Source organism: Salvelinus fontinalis, chromosome 2 (genome assembly GCF_029448725.1).
Source record: "Salvelinus fontinalis isolate EN_2023a chromosome 2, ASM2944872v1, whole genome shotgun sequence".
Taxonomy (NCBI): Eukaryota; Metazoa; Chordata; class Actinopteri; order Salmoniformes; family Salmonidae; genus Salvelinus; species Salvelinus fontinalis.
In genome coordinates, this window is record NC_074666.1 from 18,710,756 (window position 1) to 18,728,514 (window position 17,759).

Sequence of the window (17,759 nt, forward strand, 5' to 3'; positions counted from 1 at the left end):
TCCAGATGGGTTAGGGCAGTGTGCAGTGTGGTTGCGATTGCGTCGTCTGTGGACCTATTGGGTCGGTAAGCAAATTGGAGTGGGTCTAGGGTGTCAGGTAAGGTGGAGGTGATATGGTCCTTGACTAGTCTCTCAAAGCACTTCATGATTAGTCTATATTGCTTTAAATACATCATGCTTATCGGTCTATGGGTTAATTTGCATAATTTAGTGGAATTAAATTGAAGTGCGTATATTCCTTATGCATCTTATTTAATCACATGTTTTGTATCGTAATTATCACACGCTCACAGTATACAGTTAGAGCCTTTGAGAGGAAAATCTGTCAGACAGCGCTTTTTATTTCTCAACTGGTAATTAAAGTGTGCTTCCCATTCAAATGCATAGGCAATGGAAGGCAGGCTTCATCAGCATGTCACACACCACTTTGCAATGAGCTGGAGGCACTATGCATTTTGAAAACAGAGCTACTTAATTGTTTGAAACCTGAACATTTTACAACATTATGAGGCATGTTTTACCTTGCTTCAAAGTAGCCTAGGTAAAATACCACCATGTCTGTGAAGGAAGTTATTTTATGAAGACTTCCATATACCATTGAAACCAGTAGCCTACTGCCCTGTACACATTGCTCTGGTAATACATTTTAAAAAGAATAGTTTATCAACATTTTAAACTAAATGTTCTGATCTGTTGCATCAGATTCATTGCTTTTTAAACATGTTGTTATGTATCCTAGGCCTGCTGGTTGGATGAATTTGGGATCTACCATCCAACAACTGTCCCAGAGTCTGTTAGGACTATTTCCTTCTCAACAGTCTGACCAATAGAATAGGTACACTTTTCTACTATGTGGGATAGTAGATTGACATAGCCTTATGGATGCGTCACCTATGAGCCTAAGGGAAACGTTCCCTAAGTAAATGTAATTATATTGCAAATATTACATAGCCTAATTAGCCTACTCCGGTCTATAGAGAAATACATAAAATCATCCATTAGGCCACTAAATCCTGATTTGGCCACACAGGATCATTAGCGTTGCCTAGCCTTAAAAAATAAACAAGTTGTTTTAAATCGCATTACAAACAGTCGGAAGGAAAGGCAGTGCACACAAATACCAAATAGATGATTGTTGCATTGCGACTGTCAGTGAAAAGTAGAGGCCCAGCCAGGCATATCGCAATATTTTAAAATTCAAATCGTGGGAAAACAGCTTGGAAAGCAAATGGCTATTGCTGTAAAGAAAGACTAATGTCTTATCAAAATGATCTACTTAGAGTGAACAACAGTAGGCCTATAGACTATCTTGACACCAGCAGAGCAAATCTGCCATGTCCCCGGTGAGTGCGCACTCCACATATTCACTCTATCATTGTTGGGTCAGTTCCACTTTAAAGTTTGTTTTTGGACAATAATTTCTTCCTCCAGTTTAGACGGACGTCATTCTATTTTAGTCTCCCCTTCTCATAGGCCTATTATACATACAACGTGGTTTTATTGATCTGTTAGTCAGTGTCAGCAGAGTAGGCTACCCTGTCATTTGGAATATAAAAAAAGAATAATCTGGTAATGTGTCCATGTGTTTTTGATATAGCCTATAGCCCAGGCCTCTACGATACACGCATTCAGCCATGCATTGAATGGTCTTTTTGCAAATAGTGATTGAGTTACACTGCATTCGGGAAGTATTCAGACCTCTTGACTTTTTCCACATTTCTTTACCTTACAGAAAAATGGATTAAATAGTTTCCCCCCATCAATCTACACACAATACTCCATAATTTTTTTTTTTTAAATACATTAAAACAAAAATGTAAATATCCAAACATTTCTAAAAACCCATTATGCGGTATTGTATGTAGATTGATGAGTACAATTGTTTTATTTAACCCATTTCAGAATAAGGCTATAACATAAAATGTGGAAAAAGTCAAGAGGTATGAATACTTTGAATGCATTGTATGTTATTACATTATGACTATTCAATCTACTCATCACATCACGAATAGTAGGCTTTTTTTTTACATGTAAATGCGATGATGCATGGAATGCATTATTATAAAGGTGCATTATAGTGAAAACGTGCATCACCAAACTTGAAACTTGCGTGCCGCAAGGTTATGCACTCAATGCATATGGGTCCAGTAAATTTCTCAAATGTCCGGTAAATGAAAATGCTGTCGGCAAATGTCCGGTGCCACATTTTCATAACAGAAACCCTGGTTTGTGTGTATGCGTGTTTGTATATCAGTGGTTGGATTCAAGCAGAAGACATTTCCATCACATATGGACTAATAAAATATATAAGTCTGGGTGAAAAGTTACTTGGCGGTGGAGACAAAGTCATTGAGCTCTCCTCCTCCTTCCTCCAGGGCCTCCAGTGTTCTGGCCTCTCCTGTCGACTGGAGACCAATCACAACACACTACAGAGAGCGAGAGAGAGAGAGCGAGAAAGACAGGACTCGAGTCGCACACAGTCTGACGGTAAACAGCTAAATGTCTGGGAGACCACCAGTCACCTCTCCTCAAACCAACCAAAATACAATAGAACCAATATGCAGGAATATGACATGGTGTCAGTTTTCCTGATCTCTAAAATCTGAAGTCAGAAAATTCAAGATTCCTGGAATAACAATCTTATCTTTCTACCTTCTGAAATCTCCCACCCACCTTTCCGTTTTTGACCTCCTCCCTGGCGAGCTGCACCACCCTGCGGACCTTGGATGCAATGCAGAGGTACTTGAAGAACCTCTGGTGGGCCGACCAGAACTGACCCCACATGGACTTCTTCATCCGCTGCTCTGCATCCATCAGGTTAGCAGCCGCCTGAAACTTCTCCCGCGCAGCCACCCACTGAAACATGGAGGACAGGATTTAAAACAATACACCTTTCCATTTCAAGCCTACTGAAAAGAGCCCAGGGAAAACTTATGTTTAGGTTTGGGATTAGGTCAAGATACCTTACCAGAAGTACAGACTTGTTGTACATCTTGATGTAGTGGGTTGTCAGAGGAACCTCCTCAATCTTGAACGTGACACCCGTGAAGCTCAGCTGCCTGGCGATGTACATCCCCCTCAGCTTCATATCCATGGCAACTATCTCCATAGCACCCACACCTCTGAGGACAAGGCAATACAAGGGAGGAAAATTGTTATTTTTAATAGGTATTTAGTTAAGGAGAAATGTAATTTGTGATATACTAGATATCAATAGGTATAGAGAAGGTGAGGTGTAACAAGACTTTTGCAGGAGAAGTTTTCCTACCAACAGACTTATTGGCATATTTGTGTTTTGTAACAGTTCTAATGGGTTGAAGACGTTCTGCCTATACAGATTCTATCTGCCAAAAGTCATAACTTTAAGGTATCTTGCTGCATCCATTTCGTGGCTGTTTTTTAAAGACACATACTCTGCACCACTACGACGAGTTACTAGTGTCTGTCTCGCTCACCGGCGTTCCACAGCCTGAATGAAGTTGCTAAACTCTCTGAAGGGGGTCCCCTCCCCCCAGATGCCCAGCCGGCTCATGTAGGCCATGTTACGGGGCTCAGACGCACCTGGACACGGACACACACAGTTAAATGGAGAACACTTCCATTAATTTAAGACAATATCATTCCTGCACGATATACAGTACCTGTCAAAAGTTTGGACACACCTATTCATTCAAGGGTTTTCCTTATTTTTACTATATTGTAGAATAATAGTGAAGACGTCAAAACTATGAAATAACACATATGGAATCATGTAGTAACCAAAAAGTGTTAAACAAATCAAAACATATTTTATATCGGAGATTCTTCAAAGTAGCCACCATTTGCCCTGATGACAGCTTTGCACACTCTTGGCATTCGCTCAACCGGCTTCATGACGTATACGCCTTGAATGCATTTCAATTAACAGGTGTGCCTTGCTAAAAGTTAATTTGTGGAAATTCCTTAATGCGTTTGAGCCAATCAGTTGTGTTGTGACAAGGTAGGGGTGGTATACATAAGATAGCCCTATTTGGTAAAAGACCAAGTCCATATTATGTCAAGAACAGCTCAAATAAGCAAAGAGAAACAGTCCATCATGACTTTAAGACAAAGTCAGTCAATCCGGAAAATGTCACGAACTTTGAAAGTTTCTTAAAGTGCAGTCGCAAAAACCATCAAGCGTTATGATGAGGACCGCCACAGGAAAGGACCGCCACAGGAAAGGAGGACACAGAGTTACCTCTGCTGCAGAGGATAAGTTCATTAGAGTTAACTGCACCTCAGATTGCAGCCCAAATAAATGCTTCACAGAGTTCAAGTAACAGACATATCTCAACATCAACTGTTCAGAGGAGACTGTGTGAATCAGGCCTTCATGGTCGAATTTCTGCAAAGAAACGACTACTAAAGGACACCAATAAGAGACTTGCTAGGCCAAGAAACACGAGCAATGGACATTAGACAGGTGGAAATCTGTCCTTTGGTCTGATGAGTCCAAATTTGAGATTTTTGGTTCCAACCGCTGTGTCTTTGTGAGACGCAGAGTAGGCGAACGGATGATGTCCGCATGTGGAGTTCCCACTGAGAAGCATGGAGGTGGTGGTGTGATTGTGCTTTGCTGGTGACACTGATTTATTTTGAATTCAAGACACACTTAACCAGCATGGCTACCACTGCATTCTGCCGCGATACGCCATTTCATCTGGTTTGCGCTGTGGGACTATCATTTGTTTTTCAACAGGACAATGACCCAACACACCTCCAGGCTGTGTAATGGCTATTTGACCAAGAAGGAGAGTGATGGAGTGCTGCATCAGATGACCTGGCCTCCACAATCACCCGACCTCAACCTACCTGATATGGTTTAGGACGAGTTGGACAACAGAGTGAAGGAAAATCAGCCAATAAGTGTTCAGCATATGTGGGAACTCCTTCAAGACTGTTGGAAAAGCATTCCAGGTGAAGCTGGTTGAGAGAATGCCAAGAGTGTGCAAAGCTGTCATCAAGACAAAGGGTGGCTACCTTGAAGAATCTCAAATATAAAATATATTTTGATTTGTTTAATACTTTTTTGGTTACTACATGATTACATATATTTTATTTCATAGTTTTGATGTCTAGTCATGTCCAAAAGTTGAGAATGACAAATATTAATTTCCAAAGTTTGCTGCGTCAGTGTCTTTAGATATTTTTGTCAGATGTTACTATGGAATACTGAAGTATAATTACAAGCATTTCATAAGTGTCAAAGGCTTTTATTGACAATTACATGAAGTTGATGTAAAGAGTCAATATTTGCAGTGTTGACCCTTCTTTTTCAAGACCTCTGCAATCCGCCCTGGCATGCTGTCAATTAACTTCTGGGCCACATCCTGACTGATGCAGCCAATTCTTGCATAATCAATGCTTGGAGTTTGTCAGAATTTGTGACACACACAAGTTCTCAATGGGATTAAGGTCTGGGGAGTTTCCTGACCATGTACCCAAAATATCGATGTTTTGATCCCCGAGCCACTTAGTTATCACTTTTTCCTTATGGCAAGGTGCTCCATCATGCTGGAAAAGGCATTGTTCATCACCAAACTGTTCCTGGAAGGTTTGGGGAAGTTGCTCTCTCGGAGGATGTGTTGGTACCATTCTTTATTCATGGCTGTGTTCTTAGGCAAAATTGTGAGTGAGCCCACTCCCTTGGCTGAGAAGCAACCCCGCACATGAATGGTCTCAGGATGCTTTACTGTTGGCATGACACAGGACTGATGGTAGCGCTCACCTTGTCTTCTCCGGACAAGCTTTTTTCCGGATGCCACAAACAATCGGAAAGGGGATTCAGAGACAATGACTTTACCCCAGTCCTCAGCAGTCCAATCCCTGTACCTTTTGCATAATATCAGTCTGTCCCTGATGTTTTTCCTGGAGAGAAGTGGCTTCTTTGCTGCCCTTCTTGACACCAGGCCATCCTCCAAAAGTCTTTGCCTCACTGTGCGTGCAGATGCACTCACACATGCCTGCTGCCATTCCTGAGCAAGCTCTGTACTGGTGGTGCCCCGATCCCGCAGCTGAATCAACTTTAGGAGACGGTCCTGGCACTTGCTGGACTTTCTTGGGCACCCTGAAGCCTTCTTCACAACAATTGAACCGCTCTCCTTGAAGTTCTTGATAATCTGATAAATGGTTGATTTAGGTGCCATCTTACTGGTAGCAATATCCTTGCCTGTGAAGCCCTTTTTGTGCAAAGCAATGACGGCACGTGTTTCCTTGCAGGTAACCATGATTGACAGAGGAAGAACAATGATTCCAAGCACCACCCTCCTTTTGAAGCTTCCAGTCTGTTATTCGAACTCAATCAGCATGACAGCGTGATCTCCAGCCTTGTTCTCGTCAACACTCACACCTGTGTTAACGAGAGAATCACTGACATGATGTCAGCTGGTCCTTTTGTGGCAGGGCTGAAATGCAGTGAAAATATCTTGGATTCAGTTAATTTGCATGGCAAAGAGGGACTTTGCAATTAATTGCAATTCATCTGATCACTCTTCATAACATTCTGGAGTATATGCAAATTGCCATCATACAAACTGAGGCAACAAACTTTGAAAATGAATATTTGTGTCATTCTCAAAACTTTTGGCCACGATTGTACACTATTATTCTACAATGTAGAAAATAGTAAAAATAAAAAGCCTTGAATAAGACGGTGTCCCCAAACTGTTGACTGGGATTGTAATATTGACTCCGCTCAACATCAGAAGCCTGTGGTTAGTGACGTACCAGTGGCGCTAGCGTACACCACCCGCGCCTTGGGCAGTTTGTTCTGCAGCTCCAGGACGGCCAGTCCAGTCTTGGTGGGTTTGGACGAGCCGATGGGACAGACATTTTTGGCTTTGTGACACTCGTCATACACAATCTGAATGGGCTTGGGTTAAGGAAAGGTGGTGTTATCTTCACTAAACAATGAACATTTCTAACTACCGGTTAATACTACTTCTAAGGGCAGTTACATAGACCCAGATGACATACTCTCAAAATAATTTGGACAAATTGTATCACAAGGGCAATTAAGTTTCCTATTAATTTTACAGTAGTCGTCTGGTGGTCAGTCAATGAAAGGATACGACTCCGTGGAAGACCTCTCCACACCAGTGGAGCAGCTGTTTGAAGCGGGTCTTGTACTTCCCTCCAGACTGGCTCTCTCCGATCAGAGAGGAGTACGTAGCGAAGATCACCCCCTTCTTCACACTGCCGTTGTGTTTGGACGAGATCTTACCATACTTAAACTGGGAAAAAGACAAAATAGGACATGTTTTTGAGTGAAGGAGAACGATACCTTTTTATGCATGTGAACATGTCTTTTTGTCAAGCAAATATGAAAAGGATATCCAGTGTGAAGGAACCTCCTCAATTTATTACCACATAAGAAACATGCATGGTGATGTACATCTGCACCCACTGGACAACCTCTTACCTTGTTGAGGGAATAGACCGGAATGTTCTTGGCTCCTATGTCTTTCAGATCCCTCTCTGCATCATACTTCAGGTCATTAGAAACACTGAACCTGTGAAGGAGATGGAATAGCTTTTGTGAAATGGGAAAGTGTGTGTTTACCATCATCCCCCTTCATTGGCGGGATGTATCATGTAATCCTAGTTGTGGTGTTACCAGAGTGATCTCTTTCTGCCCAGGAGGTAGTTCTCGTAGATTATCCCAGCGATGGTCCGGCCCTTCCCCACTCCAGCCCCGTCTCCTATCAGATAGGACGCTCGGTCGCCGTTAGGGAGGAATGTTTCATGTTGCTATGGAGACAAGAAACACTTCAGTACATTCAGTTCATTCCCAGTACAAGGTATGTGAATAATCATCTACACTGGTACATGAAGTAGTGCCAAGCTGTGGTAGGGTCTATATCTGGCCAGTTGAGCATGCAGTAGTGCCAAGCTGTAGTAGGGTCTATATCTGGCCAGGTGAGCATGCAGTAGTGCCAAGCTGTAGTAGGGTCTATATCTGGCCAGGTGAGCATGCAGTAGTGCCAAGCTGTAGTAGGTAGGGTCAATATCTGACCAGGTGATCATAAAGTAGTGCCAAGCTGTAGTAGGGTCTATCTGACCAGGTGATCATAAAGTAGTGCCAAGCTGTAGTAGGGTCTATATCTGGCCAGGCGAGCATGACATAGTGTCAAGCTGTAGTAGGGTCTATATCTGACCAGGTGATCATAAAGTAGTGCCAAGCTGTAGTAGGGTCTATATCTGGCCAGGCGAGCATGACATAGTGTCAAGCTGTAGTAGGGTCTATATTCAGATCTGCCAACCCTGTCCAACTTTCTAGAGTACCAGAAACGTGTGGAAAATTGGTGTTCATTCCCCCAGCACTCTCGTTTGAGAGTCTGATTGCAATCATAGAATTGTACCAAATCAAGTATTTGTTAGGTTGGAATACTTTGACAGCATTCCATTTACACATATGGTAAAAGTCACTTACATCTAACTAGAAAGAACACACATAGGTCCTTTAATCTTGGAGATTTTATTTTATTAAACAAATAATAACAAGTTATTTGTTTAGGTACAAAAGTCTTATCCACAAAAAAAACATTTATTACTCTGATATGATAAGAACAAATGTTTGAAGCATAGCGTCAGTATCAAATAGCTTTTTTAACATGTTATCCATAATAAAAATTATGATAGGAAACAGTGGGTGAGAACAAACATTTGATGGTCACCAGAAGATTAAGGAAATAATTTCCTAGACAGATTTGCCTTACGCAGCAGGGCTTCAGGGTAAACTTCTGTGGCAAACAGTTCCTCTGGCAATCATTGAAACCTTCTTGGTAACGAGGGCACCCAGCAGGTCTGTACTGAGGGGGGCTCTGTACTGGGTTTTGTTTTTTGAATGAGACTGAATATTCATTTTCAGTCGGCATTGCAGTGGAATATGGCCAATATCCCCAGAATCACAGCCGAAAGGTGGGAGTAGACCAGGCTGCCCCCCCTTTTCATTGTGCTGATTTCTCTCCAGGCCTGATCCGTGCGCATGTTGACCAGACTCTGCTCAAAGGTTGTTGCCTGAGAGTCTAAACTCATCTTCCACCAGCTCAACAGAGGCTCCCTCAGGAATAATGCAGGGAAAGTGTGCCATGAAAAAGTTGAGGGATGAGAACTTGGCAGTCTGCCTGTTGGCAATGTCAGCGACCACTGCATGCTGGAGGAGCACATCTCCAAATGGAAATTTCAGCAACATGTAGTCTACTGCAGAAGAAAATATGTTTCTGACATCTGCATAGAAGGTCTTCAGATCCAGCTTGCCTTGGCTTCCTATGTAGGTGCGGATGTCCTGGTCAATGGACAGCTCCTTGTCTCTCTCCAGGTAGAGTGTAGGCTTGACACCACTACTAATTTCTGCCATAATGGTATTGACAGTGTCTGGCTTGCAGAAGGATAACAGTTTCAGCAGTTGCATCTCGAAAGTTGACAGTAAAATTTGAATGCACGGCTCCGCTCATTGTAGAATCAGATTCCCGACATCAAAAATTGGTATGGCTCTCTAAAAAGTATGCATAGATTTTGATACCGGTTTTGTGAGAAATTTTAGGACTTTCTTTTCTGCATTTTGTGTTGCCACTTTGTCCCCAATATCCCTTTGCTTGAACAGATACGGAGTCAGGTCGAAGGTTTTGCCAGTAGGTCCACATTTGGTGGGGGATGGCGTGACTTTGCTTCCAGAGGAGCCAGGCGGGGGCTTGAGCAGTGGTATTGGCAATGTGGTGGTGGTGGAGGAAAAACGCTTGGGCTGCCTAGCAGAGGGCTCAAGTGAGGACGAGGAGGATGTAGCTGTTGTGGTGGAGCTTGGGGGCACAGTGGTCTTCTTTCCCGATACCTCATCGGCAAAGAACACTGTGAGAGGATCCCATTGCTGCAGAAGGCGGTTAATACACTGGCCAAAGGACAACCATCTTGTAGATACCAGCTTCAAATTCTTCCTGACATCAGTGTCCTACAGGATCTGTAGGTTACGCAGAGAGGCCTTTCTCTTGCTACTCTTGTCGAGATAGTTACGAGAAAGTCTTCGGTATTAACACTGAGCTGCCTCAACGCCTTCTCTGCAGCTATGTGTATCAAATGGCAGGCAAAACCAACCAAGTACAGATTTCATTTCGGGTCTTCAGAAATGCTGCCACCTCTTGCATGACAACAGCATTATCCGCTGCAAAACTCACAATTGGACCACGGAATGTTCCTCTTCTTCATTTCAGTGTCAATTATGTCAAATACAGCTCTTCCTGTACTCTCTCGATTCACATAGCTTAAGCAATAACACTACTACCTTGCTGATACTTGCATTGAAGAGCCGTAATACAATCGGATACATTGACATCCTCCATGTTAGTACTGCCATCGGTAGCCAGGCTGAAAGGACACCTCTTCATCGCTTCTGTGATTCCTTGCTCATCATCAAGGGCCAGTGTTTTGATTATGTTTGCAGTCTTCGTCCTGGCACAGCCATACTGCTTTGCGATGTCACTGTTGGGAAACATCTTTTGAAAAAGTGGCCCTGCATGGTCTGCCACAGCCAATGGCAGGTTGTGTTCAACAATATACACTACCGTTCAAGTTTGGGGTCACATAGAAATGTCCTTGTTTTCCATGAAAACATACATGAAATGAGTTGCAAAATGAATAGGAAATAGTCAAGATGCTGACAAGGTTATAAATAATGACTTTTAATTGAAATAGTGTCCTTCAAACTTTGCCTTCGTCAAAAAATCCTCCATTTGCAGCAATTACAGCCAAGCAGACCTTTGGCATTCTAGTATTCAATTTGTTGAGGTAATCTGAAGAGATTTCAACCCATGCTTCCTGAAGCACCTCCCACAAGTTGGATTGGCTTGATGGGCACTTCTTACATACCATACGGTCAAGCTGCTCCCACAACAGCTCAATAGGGTTGAGATCCGGTGACTGTGCTGGCCACTCCTCTGTCCAGTGTCTGTTCTTTTGCCCATCTTAAATATTTTTATTGGCAATTCTGAGATATGGCTTTTTCTTTGCAACTGCCTAGAAGGCCAGCATCCCGGAGACGCCTCTTCACTGTTGACATAAAGACTGGTGTTTTGCGGGTACTAATTAATGAGGCTGCCAGTTGAGGACTTGTGAGCCGTCTGTTTCTCAACCTAGACACTAATGTACTTGTCCTCTTGCTCAGTTGTGCATCGGGGCCTCACACTCCTCTTTCTATTCTGGTTAGAGACATTTTGCGCTGTTCTCTGAAGGGAGTAGTACACAGCATTGTACAAGAGCTTCAGTTTCTTGCCAATTTCTCACATGGAATAGCCTACATTTCTCAGAACAAGAATAGACTGAGGCGTTTCAGAAGAGAGGTCTTTGTTACTGGCCATTTTGAGCCTGTAATCGAACCCACAAATGCTGATGCTCCAGATAGCATCAGCATTTCACTACACTCGCATTAACATCTGCTAACCATGTGTATGTGACAAATAAAATGTTATTTGATATTCAACTAGTCTAAAGGCCAGTTTTATTGCTTCTTTAAATCAGAACAGCAGTTTTCAGCTGTGCTAACATAATTGCAAAAGGGTTTTCTAGTGATCAATTAGCTTTTTAAAATGCTAAACTTGGATTAGCTAACACAACGTGCCATTGGAACACAGGAGTGATGGTTGCTGATAAATGGGCCTCTTTACACGTATGTAGATATTCCATTAAAAACCTGCTGTTTCCAGCAACAAAAGTAATTTACAACATTAATGTCTACATTGTACTTCTGATCAATTTTATGTTACTTTAATGGACAAAAAAAGTGTTTTTCTTTCAAAACAAGGACATTTCTAAGTGACCCCAAACTTTTGAACGGCAGTGCATGTAGTAAAGAGAGTTTCATCCCGGATGGGTTTCAGATCACTGGCTTGGTGGGAAAAGGTTGTTATAGCTGGGGTTGATGCTGTAGCTGCCAGTAGCTTCTGATGCTTTTTCCCATCCACATGACGTTTACAATCTAAAAGTGAAAGAGGACCCACATTGTACAATAAATTGGGGGGATAACATGGCCATAGTATTCTTTTCAAATTTTCATGATCCATTTATTCAGGTCATTAAGTAATATGGGTCACTTAAAGGCAATAGTAATATTATGCAATATATCTTAGGATCAAATCATTTAGCATCCTTATATGAAAGCACTTACCTGACCTTTCTTGATGATTGACGTCAACATCATACTTGCACAAAGTACAAAAAGCATGATATGGTAGCTTGGATTGCGTCAAGCATGACCACTTCTCCTGGTATCGAGGAAGGAACGTCTGAGGCGTATGTACTCTGCTTTTTTGGGGTTCGGGGTTACTGCTGCTGCTCTGTCTGTTTCTCTCAGTCTCCTCACTCTAATTGTGTGACATCGCTTTACTGACTGGCTACAGTAACAATGATTTGCCAAATTAGCTGCTCATTTTGTTATTGCATGGAACCTATGCTTACTTGTTTTTCATGAGCACATGTGCTTAGACAAACATTATGGCAAACAAAAACAATGTATAAAGATCTCCTTTAAAAGATAGATGGATTTATTTTACTGACGATAATAAAAATGTCATTGTACGTTGATGTCCATATTCATGTTAGGGGTTTTAAACCATTAAAAAAAACATTGAATTTGGCATGTTTGGTACCGCTCTGTCCGGTTTTCATATGGAGACATTCTAAAGCTTGCCGGCGGAGATACAATCTTCGGCAAAATCATTCACAAGGAGATTCCTGCAAAAATATTATTTGAAGATCATTTGAAGATCATTCGCAAGGAGATTCCTGCAAAAATATTATTTGAAGAGCAAGCCAAATAATTTCATGTTTTAAAAGTTATCCTAGATCAGGATTCATTGCTTGAATGGTAAGATGCCAATCATTTGAGTGCACTGTATAAATGGAATCCATTTAGTACAGCCTTTTCTTACCCAAAGTCACTACAGATAAACTTTTATTGGGTTTGCATTGCAGTAGCGGGACTGGAGAGCCATCACACTGCTGCAGTGTTATGAAGGAACTGATAACTGGAGTGAGGGCCTGTACAGATACACTACTGCCCTAAATGTTTACATTAAGAATCACAGAAAAACATATCCAAAAATTATTTTGCGTGTGCAGTTTATAGACAGTGGCAGGTGTGGAGTTTGACTGGGGCGGTACACCTGTCAAACGGTAACGCAGGTGTCCTAAGGCGAGCTCAGGGAGGACAGAAACCTCCCGTGGAGCAGAAGGTCCACAGAAGGTCCAGACGGTGGGTTAATGTTAGCATGTGTACAAGTCCGTGCCTTCGCTATAAGCCCACAGAGAGAGCTATTAATCTACACTGGGCCTTTCTGCCAACATGGCCAAGCAGGGGCCAAAAATAGTTTAGAATTTATATAGTTTAGAATACTATATCATTGTGTTTACTTGATAGCTACCTACACAAATAGCTAGCTACACAAATAGCTAGCTAGAACAAAGTGTTAATATGATTTAAAAAATTTAAAAGCAATACAAATAAAGGTTCTCCAGTAGGCATCTACAGAGCTCTATCTATCGAACTCTTCGTCCCTTAAAGATTAGAATACAGTTCTATTGAAATTTTTAAAAACTTTTTTTTTTAAACAGATTCACAAAATATAAATATAACATTCAAGAGCAACATGGCAACTTAATAAATACTGAACAGGCCCTGGTTCAGTTCAGTCTTCTGGTATTTACTAAATTCATATTGATAAGTACAGAACATACTAAATAAATATGTTTTGTGGAATTAGCAGATTGTCTCTATGTTTATTCCATTACATGTACAGTGTAGAATGGAGATAATTATTTATATTGTTTTTCTTAGCACATGCCCCCAAGTTTAGTCTCTATAATAGAGGAATGCTTGTCACCTCTCAAACAGGGCCAATCACTAGGGCCAGCTCACAAGTATTGGGATGGCAGGTAGCCTAGTGGTTAGAGTGTTGGACTAGTAACCGAAAGGTTGCTAGATAGAGTCCCCGAGCTGACAAGGTAAAAATCTGTCGTTCTGCCCCTGAACAAGGCAGTTAACCCACTGTTCCTAGGCTGTCATTGTAAATAAGAATTTGTTCTTAACTGACTTGCCTAGTTAAATAAAAGGTTAAAAAAATATTTTAATTGCTTTTTAGACACGTTTCCTAGTCAAAACTATAAGGTAAATCATTTTGAAAACATAAAAACAAATGATCGCATCGACACTCATCGACCTCAAACTGGCTACCGCAAAGGGAATCTGAACGCTGTTCAGTAGGCTACCGGAAAGGGAATCTGAACGCTGTTCAGTGGGCTACCGCAAAGGGAATCTGAACACTGTTCAGTGGGCTACCGCAAAGGGAATCTGAACGCTGTTCAGTAGGCTACCGCAAAGGGAATCTGAACGCTGTTCAGTAGGCTACCGCAAAGGGAATCTGAACGCTGTTCAGTAGGCTACCGCAAAGGGAATCTGAACGCTGTTCAGTAGGCTACCGCAAAGGGAATCTGAACGCTGTTCAGTAGGCTACCGCAAAGGGAATCTGAACGCTGTTCAGTAGGCTACCGCAAAGGGAATCTGAACGCTGTTCAGTAGGCTACCGCAAAGGGAATCTGAACGCTGTTCAGTAGGCTACCGCAAAGGGAATCTGAACGCTGTTCAGTAGGCTACCGCAAAGGGAATCTGAACGCTCTTCGCTAGAAGAGTCTGCTGTTTCAGCCGATGTAAAATCCTATTGTATTTCTTTACAGCGCATACATCATTTTAGATATTGATAAAATCTCAAATCTAGTGCCAAGGTATTTTAGAAGAATTGCCTCTATAGCTAATAGCGGACACTCATTCATTCTTAGTCACAGTCTTCTAAACTCCCCACTCCATTTAATGCCAAGATGTATTCTTTTATTATACTTTTGTAATGCTTTTTGTGACGTGGATCATAATTACAGTCTATCAGGTTGTGTGATCCTTGTAATGTTACATGGAAAATACAACTAATGGGATGCAGAATTAAATGTAAATTACACTCGCACAAATGCGACCAGTTATTTTTCGCATTTGCATTTAATTTCTCTCACTAGCAAATGCGAGTGAACTGCTGGCACTTTAGAGCCCACTGAATGTCCAGCTTATGTTCGCTAACGTTAGCTTGAAACAATTAGTGTTTACCTTTCCACAACACACTGAGTTGAAAAGGGAGTTGTCCATGTGTTTACGTACTGCTGACAGTCAGCAAACAGGAGGAGGGGCAGACACGGGGTAGCCACGTCCAATAATGATGTATTCATCTCCATGTCCGTTGACAAACTCTGTACATGTCTGTGTGTTGGAGCTCGAGAATCGGGATGTTAGATTTACTCAACATATTTTTTATTAAAATGTTATAAAAATATCTATATATATATATAAATAAAAACAATCAGGCCCTATTCATGTCTGCATAATTTTTACTCGGATCTCGTACTTGCGTATATGGACAGAGAATTGCGTTGTTGGTACACAAAATGCGTGCATGTTGGCATGTCTGTATATCTGGCCAGGTGATCATAAAGTAGTGCCAAGCTGTAGTATGGTCTATATCTGGCCAGGTGAGCAGTAGTGTGAAGGTGTAGGATCTTTACCTGGGCAGCGTATGTGATGGCCTCCAGCTGCAGAGCAGACAGCCAGCCGCGGTCGATGGTCTCCTCCGGTATGGACATTCTGTACCACACGTTGGGAGGATTCACACTGGACAGGGAGCTTGTCTCCACAACCGGGTCTGGGTGACGCAGCCCGATCCGCACTGGAACAAGCAACATGATCAGTCAACCAACTGATCAATGAAACCTTCATTTTGAATCAACTCCTCTGCTCCCCCAAAACAAAGCGACTCAGTGTGAACCTCTGCATGGGCTCCACCTACCTTTCATCAGTCAATAGCTTCAGTAAAGGTGAAAGGAAACTAAATAGTTGGGAGTACTCCGAGTAAAGCTTACATTTCATGGGCATGTACTCGGCGTATGTCTCAGCATGACCCAACTCTTCATCCTCCTCTTCCTCAGCCTCCTCCTCCTCTTTCATTCCTGGGAGTTTCTATAAAAACATATCACTGATTATAAAGCGGACTGAAGTATTTCAAAGAAACTCAGGTTCTGTCATTCAACATGGGGAACGGGTAGAGATTTTATTAGGACTACCACGACCTCTGCCTTTTGGTTAAGAGTCAGTGATTGGACGATGCCACAAACTCACTAGTGTAGGTGAGAAGCTCCGCACTTTCACGTCGTCGTTCACCCAGATCCGAGCGGCGTCTTTACCTGACACCTCCTTTATCCCGTTCAGTTCCGCTGTGAGAACAGAAAGAAAAGAGGAATCATTAGTGTAAAAACAGACACCAACTGACCAAGTCCATTATAAACAAAGACATTCACACACTTAGGCATGATTCACTTGAACTGAACAGCCCAAGTGCAAGGTCACTTCTTAAGTCACCTCACTGCTTCCTAAGTCTAAACCAACCTTAAATAAAGTGGGTGTGAACTGTGGAAGTGCCATACAGGTGTGAAAACTGGACCCTTTTACAACAACCCTTTCCTTTCCTATCCTGTGATACATAACACTAGATTCTGAGAGAATTCCTGATCATCTTGTCCATACCTGGTTTATGCATCATCTTTGTCGAGACCAGTATTATCTCTGCGAGAATGAGTGCATTGAACAAAGAGATGTTTGGTACACATTAATGATCCTGTGAGTTAAGTTAATACTCTGTACAGTGAAGGGTTTTGGCATGGCTGTTACATCCTGATCAGCCTTTCCCAAACTAAACTTAAGAGCAAAATAGATAGACATGGGAATGGCATGAATGGATTGCACACTGGTACTCAAAATAACATGGGCAGAAAATGTCTTTGGCTACATGACATCATTCCCGACCGCCTCTTCTAACCGAAGATCTTCACCTTTAAATAAGAGCAGTTTCAGCCCTTCAATGGCTTCCATCCCTTGACAAGGTCACCTCTGATCTTAGAATGGTATAGAATAGGTGAGACCCATATGGTAGTGACATCAAGTGTTCTTGTTTTCTCAAAAAGCAAAAGGCTGGGAAAAGAAAAGCCATTTTTGGAGCCATTGGAATGCAGTCAGGGTTCAATTAGTACTGTGACTCACTGGTGCCTGTGGCTATTGCTGTGGCGACCGGCTGGGCGATGTCTTGCGGCGGCTTGAGCCTCATGAGTTCCACCAGACTACTACCCTTCATGGTGCTGCCCTTCAGACCGCCTGTCCTCAACAGGTCCTTCAGCTGGATATGACACACAGAGGGAAAGATATGTTTTAACACAGAAGGCTCTTTATCTAATGTTCAGTAGTTCCTACATTTTTTTATTTATTATAAAAAAAATTTTGCAAGAGGCAGCACAGGAAGTGAAGAACCTCTCAGCCCTCATGAACTCTACCAAATCAGAGAGCACACACATTTTTGTATATTTTTCATTTTTCAGCAGCATTTTTGTCTAAGGGCAAAAGCATTTCCTCCACTGACCTGCTCTGTGCTGGAAGAAACCACTGTGGAGACTGTGGAGGGGAGAGCCGTGGAGGAGGTGAGTGTGGAAGTAGACCCCCGCAGGGCTGAGGGAGTGGTATGGACTACCTTGGTGACTGTGATGGTATGTCTGGCCGTGCCTCCAGTTGAGGGCTTGGTCACAACGATTGTTCCCAGCGATGGCAACTGATTCAGTTGATTTAAGACAAATGTGGTGGTTGAGGGTTGAGGCTTGTGCTGGTGGACCAG

The 17,759-nt window shown here is 42.3% G+C and overlaps 1 protein-coding gene across 2 annotated transcripts in view; it reads right to left on the reverse strand.

The window, feature by feature from the left end:
* Positions 1-17,759, reverse strand: part of LOC129813278 (protein strawberry notch homolog 1-like) — a 34,108-nt gene that overhangs the window by 13,553 nt on the left and 2,796 nt on the right. For both annotated transcript variants that reach the window (XM_055865631.1, XM_055865605.1), the window contains exons 4-16: positions 17,511-17,747; positions 17,138-17,270; positions 16,220-16,314; positions 15,964-16,060; positions 15,610-15,770; positions 7,637-7,770; positions 7,442-7,532; positions 7,092-7,253; positions 6,748-6,883; positions 3,456-3,561; positions 2,969-3,122; positions 2,674-2,856; positions 2,329-2,426 (exon numbers count right to left, since the gene is read on the reverse strand). In XM_055865631.1, the coding sequence (XP_055721606.1) occupies positions 2,329-2,426; positions 2,674-2,856; positions 2,969-3,122; positions 3,456-3,561; positions 6,748-6,883; positions 7,092-7,253; positions 7,442-7,532; positions 7,637-7,770; positions 15,610-15,770; positions 15,964-16,060; positions 16,220-16,314; positions 17,138-17,270; positions 17,511-17,747 (1,787 nt within the window). The remainder of the gene's footprint in view (positions 1-2,328; positions 2,427-2,673; positions 2,857-2,968; positions 3,123-3,455; positions 3,562-6,747; positions 6,884-7,091; positions 7,254-7,441; positions 7,533-7,636; positions 7,771-15,609; positions 15,771-15,963; positions 16,061-16,219; positions 16,315-17,137; positions 17,271-17,510; positions 17,748-17,759) is intronic.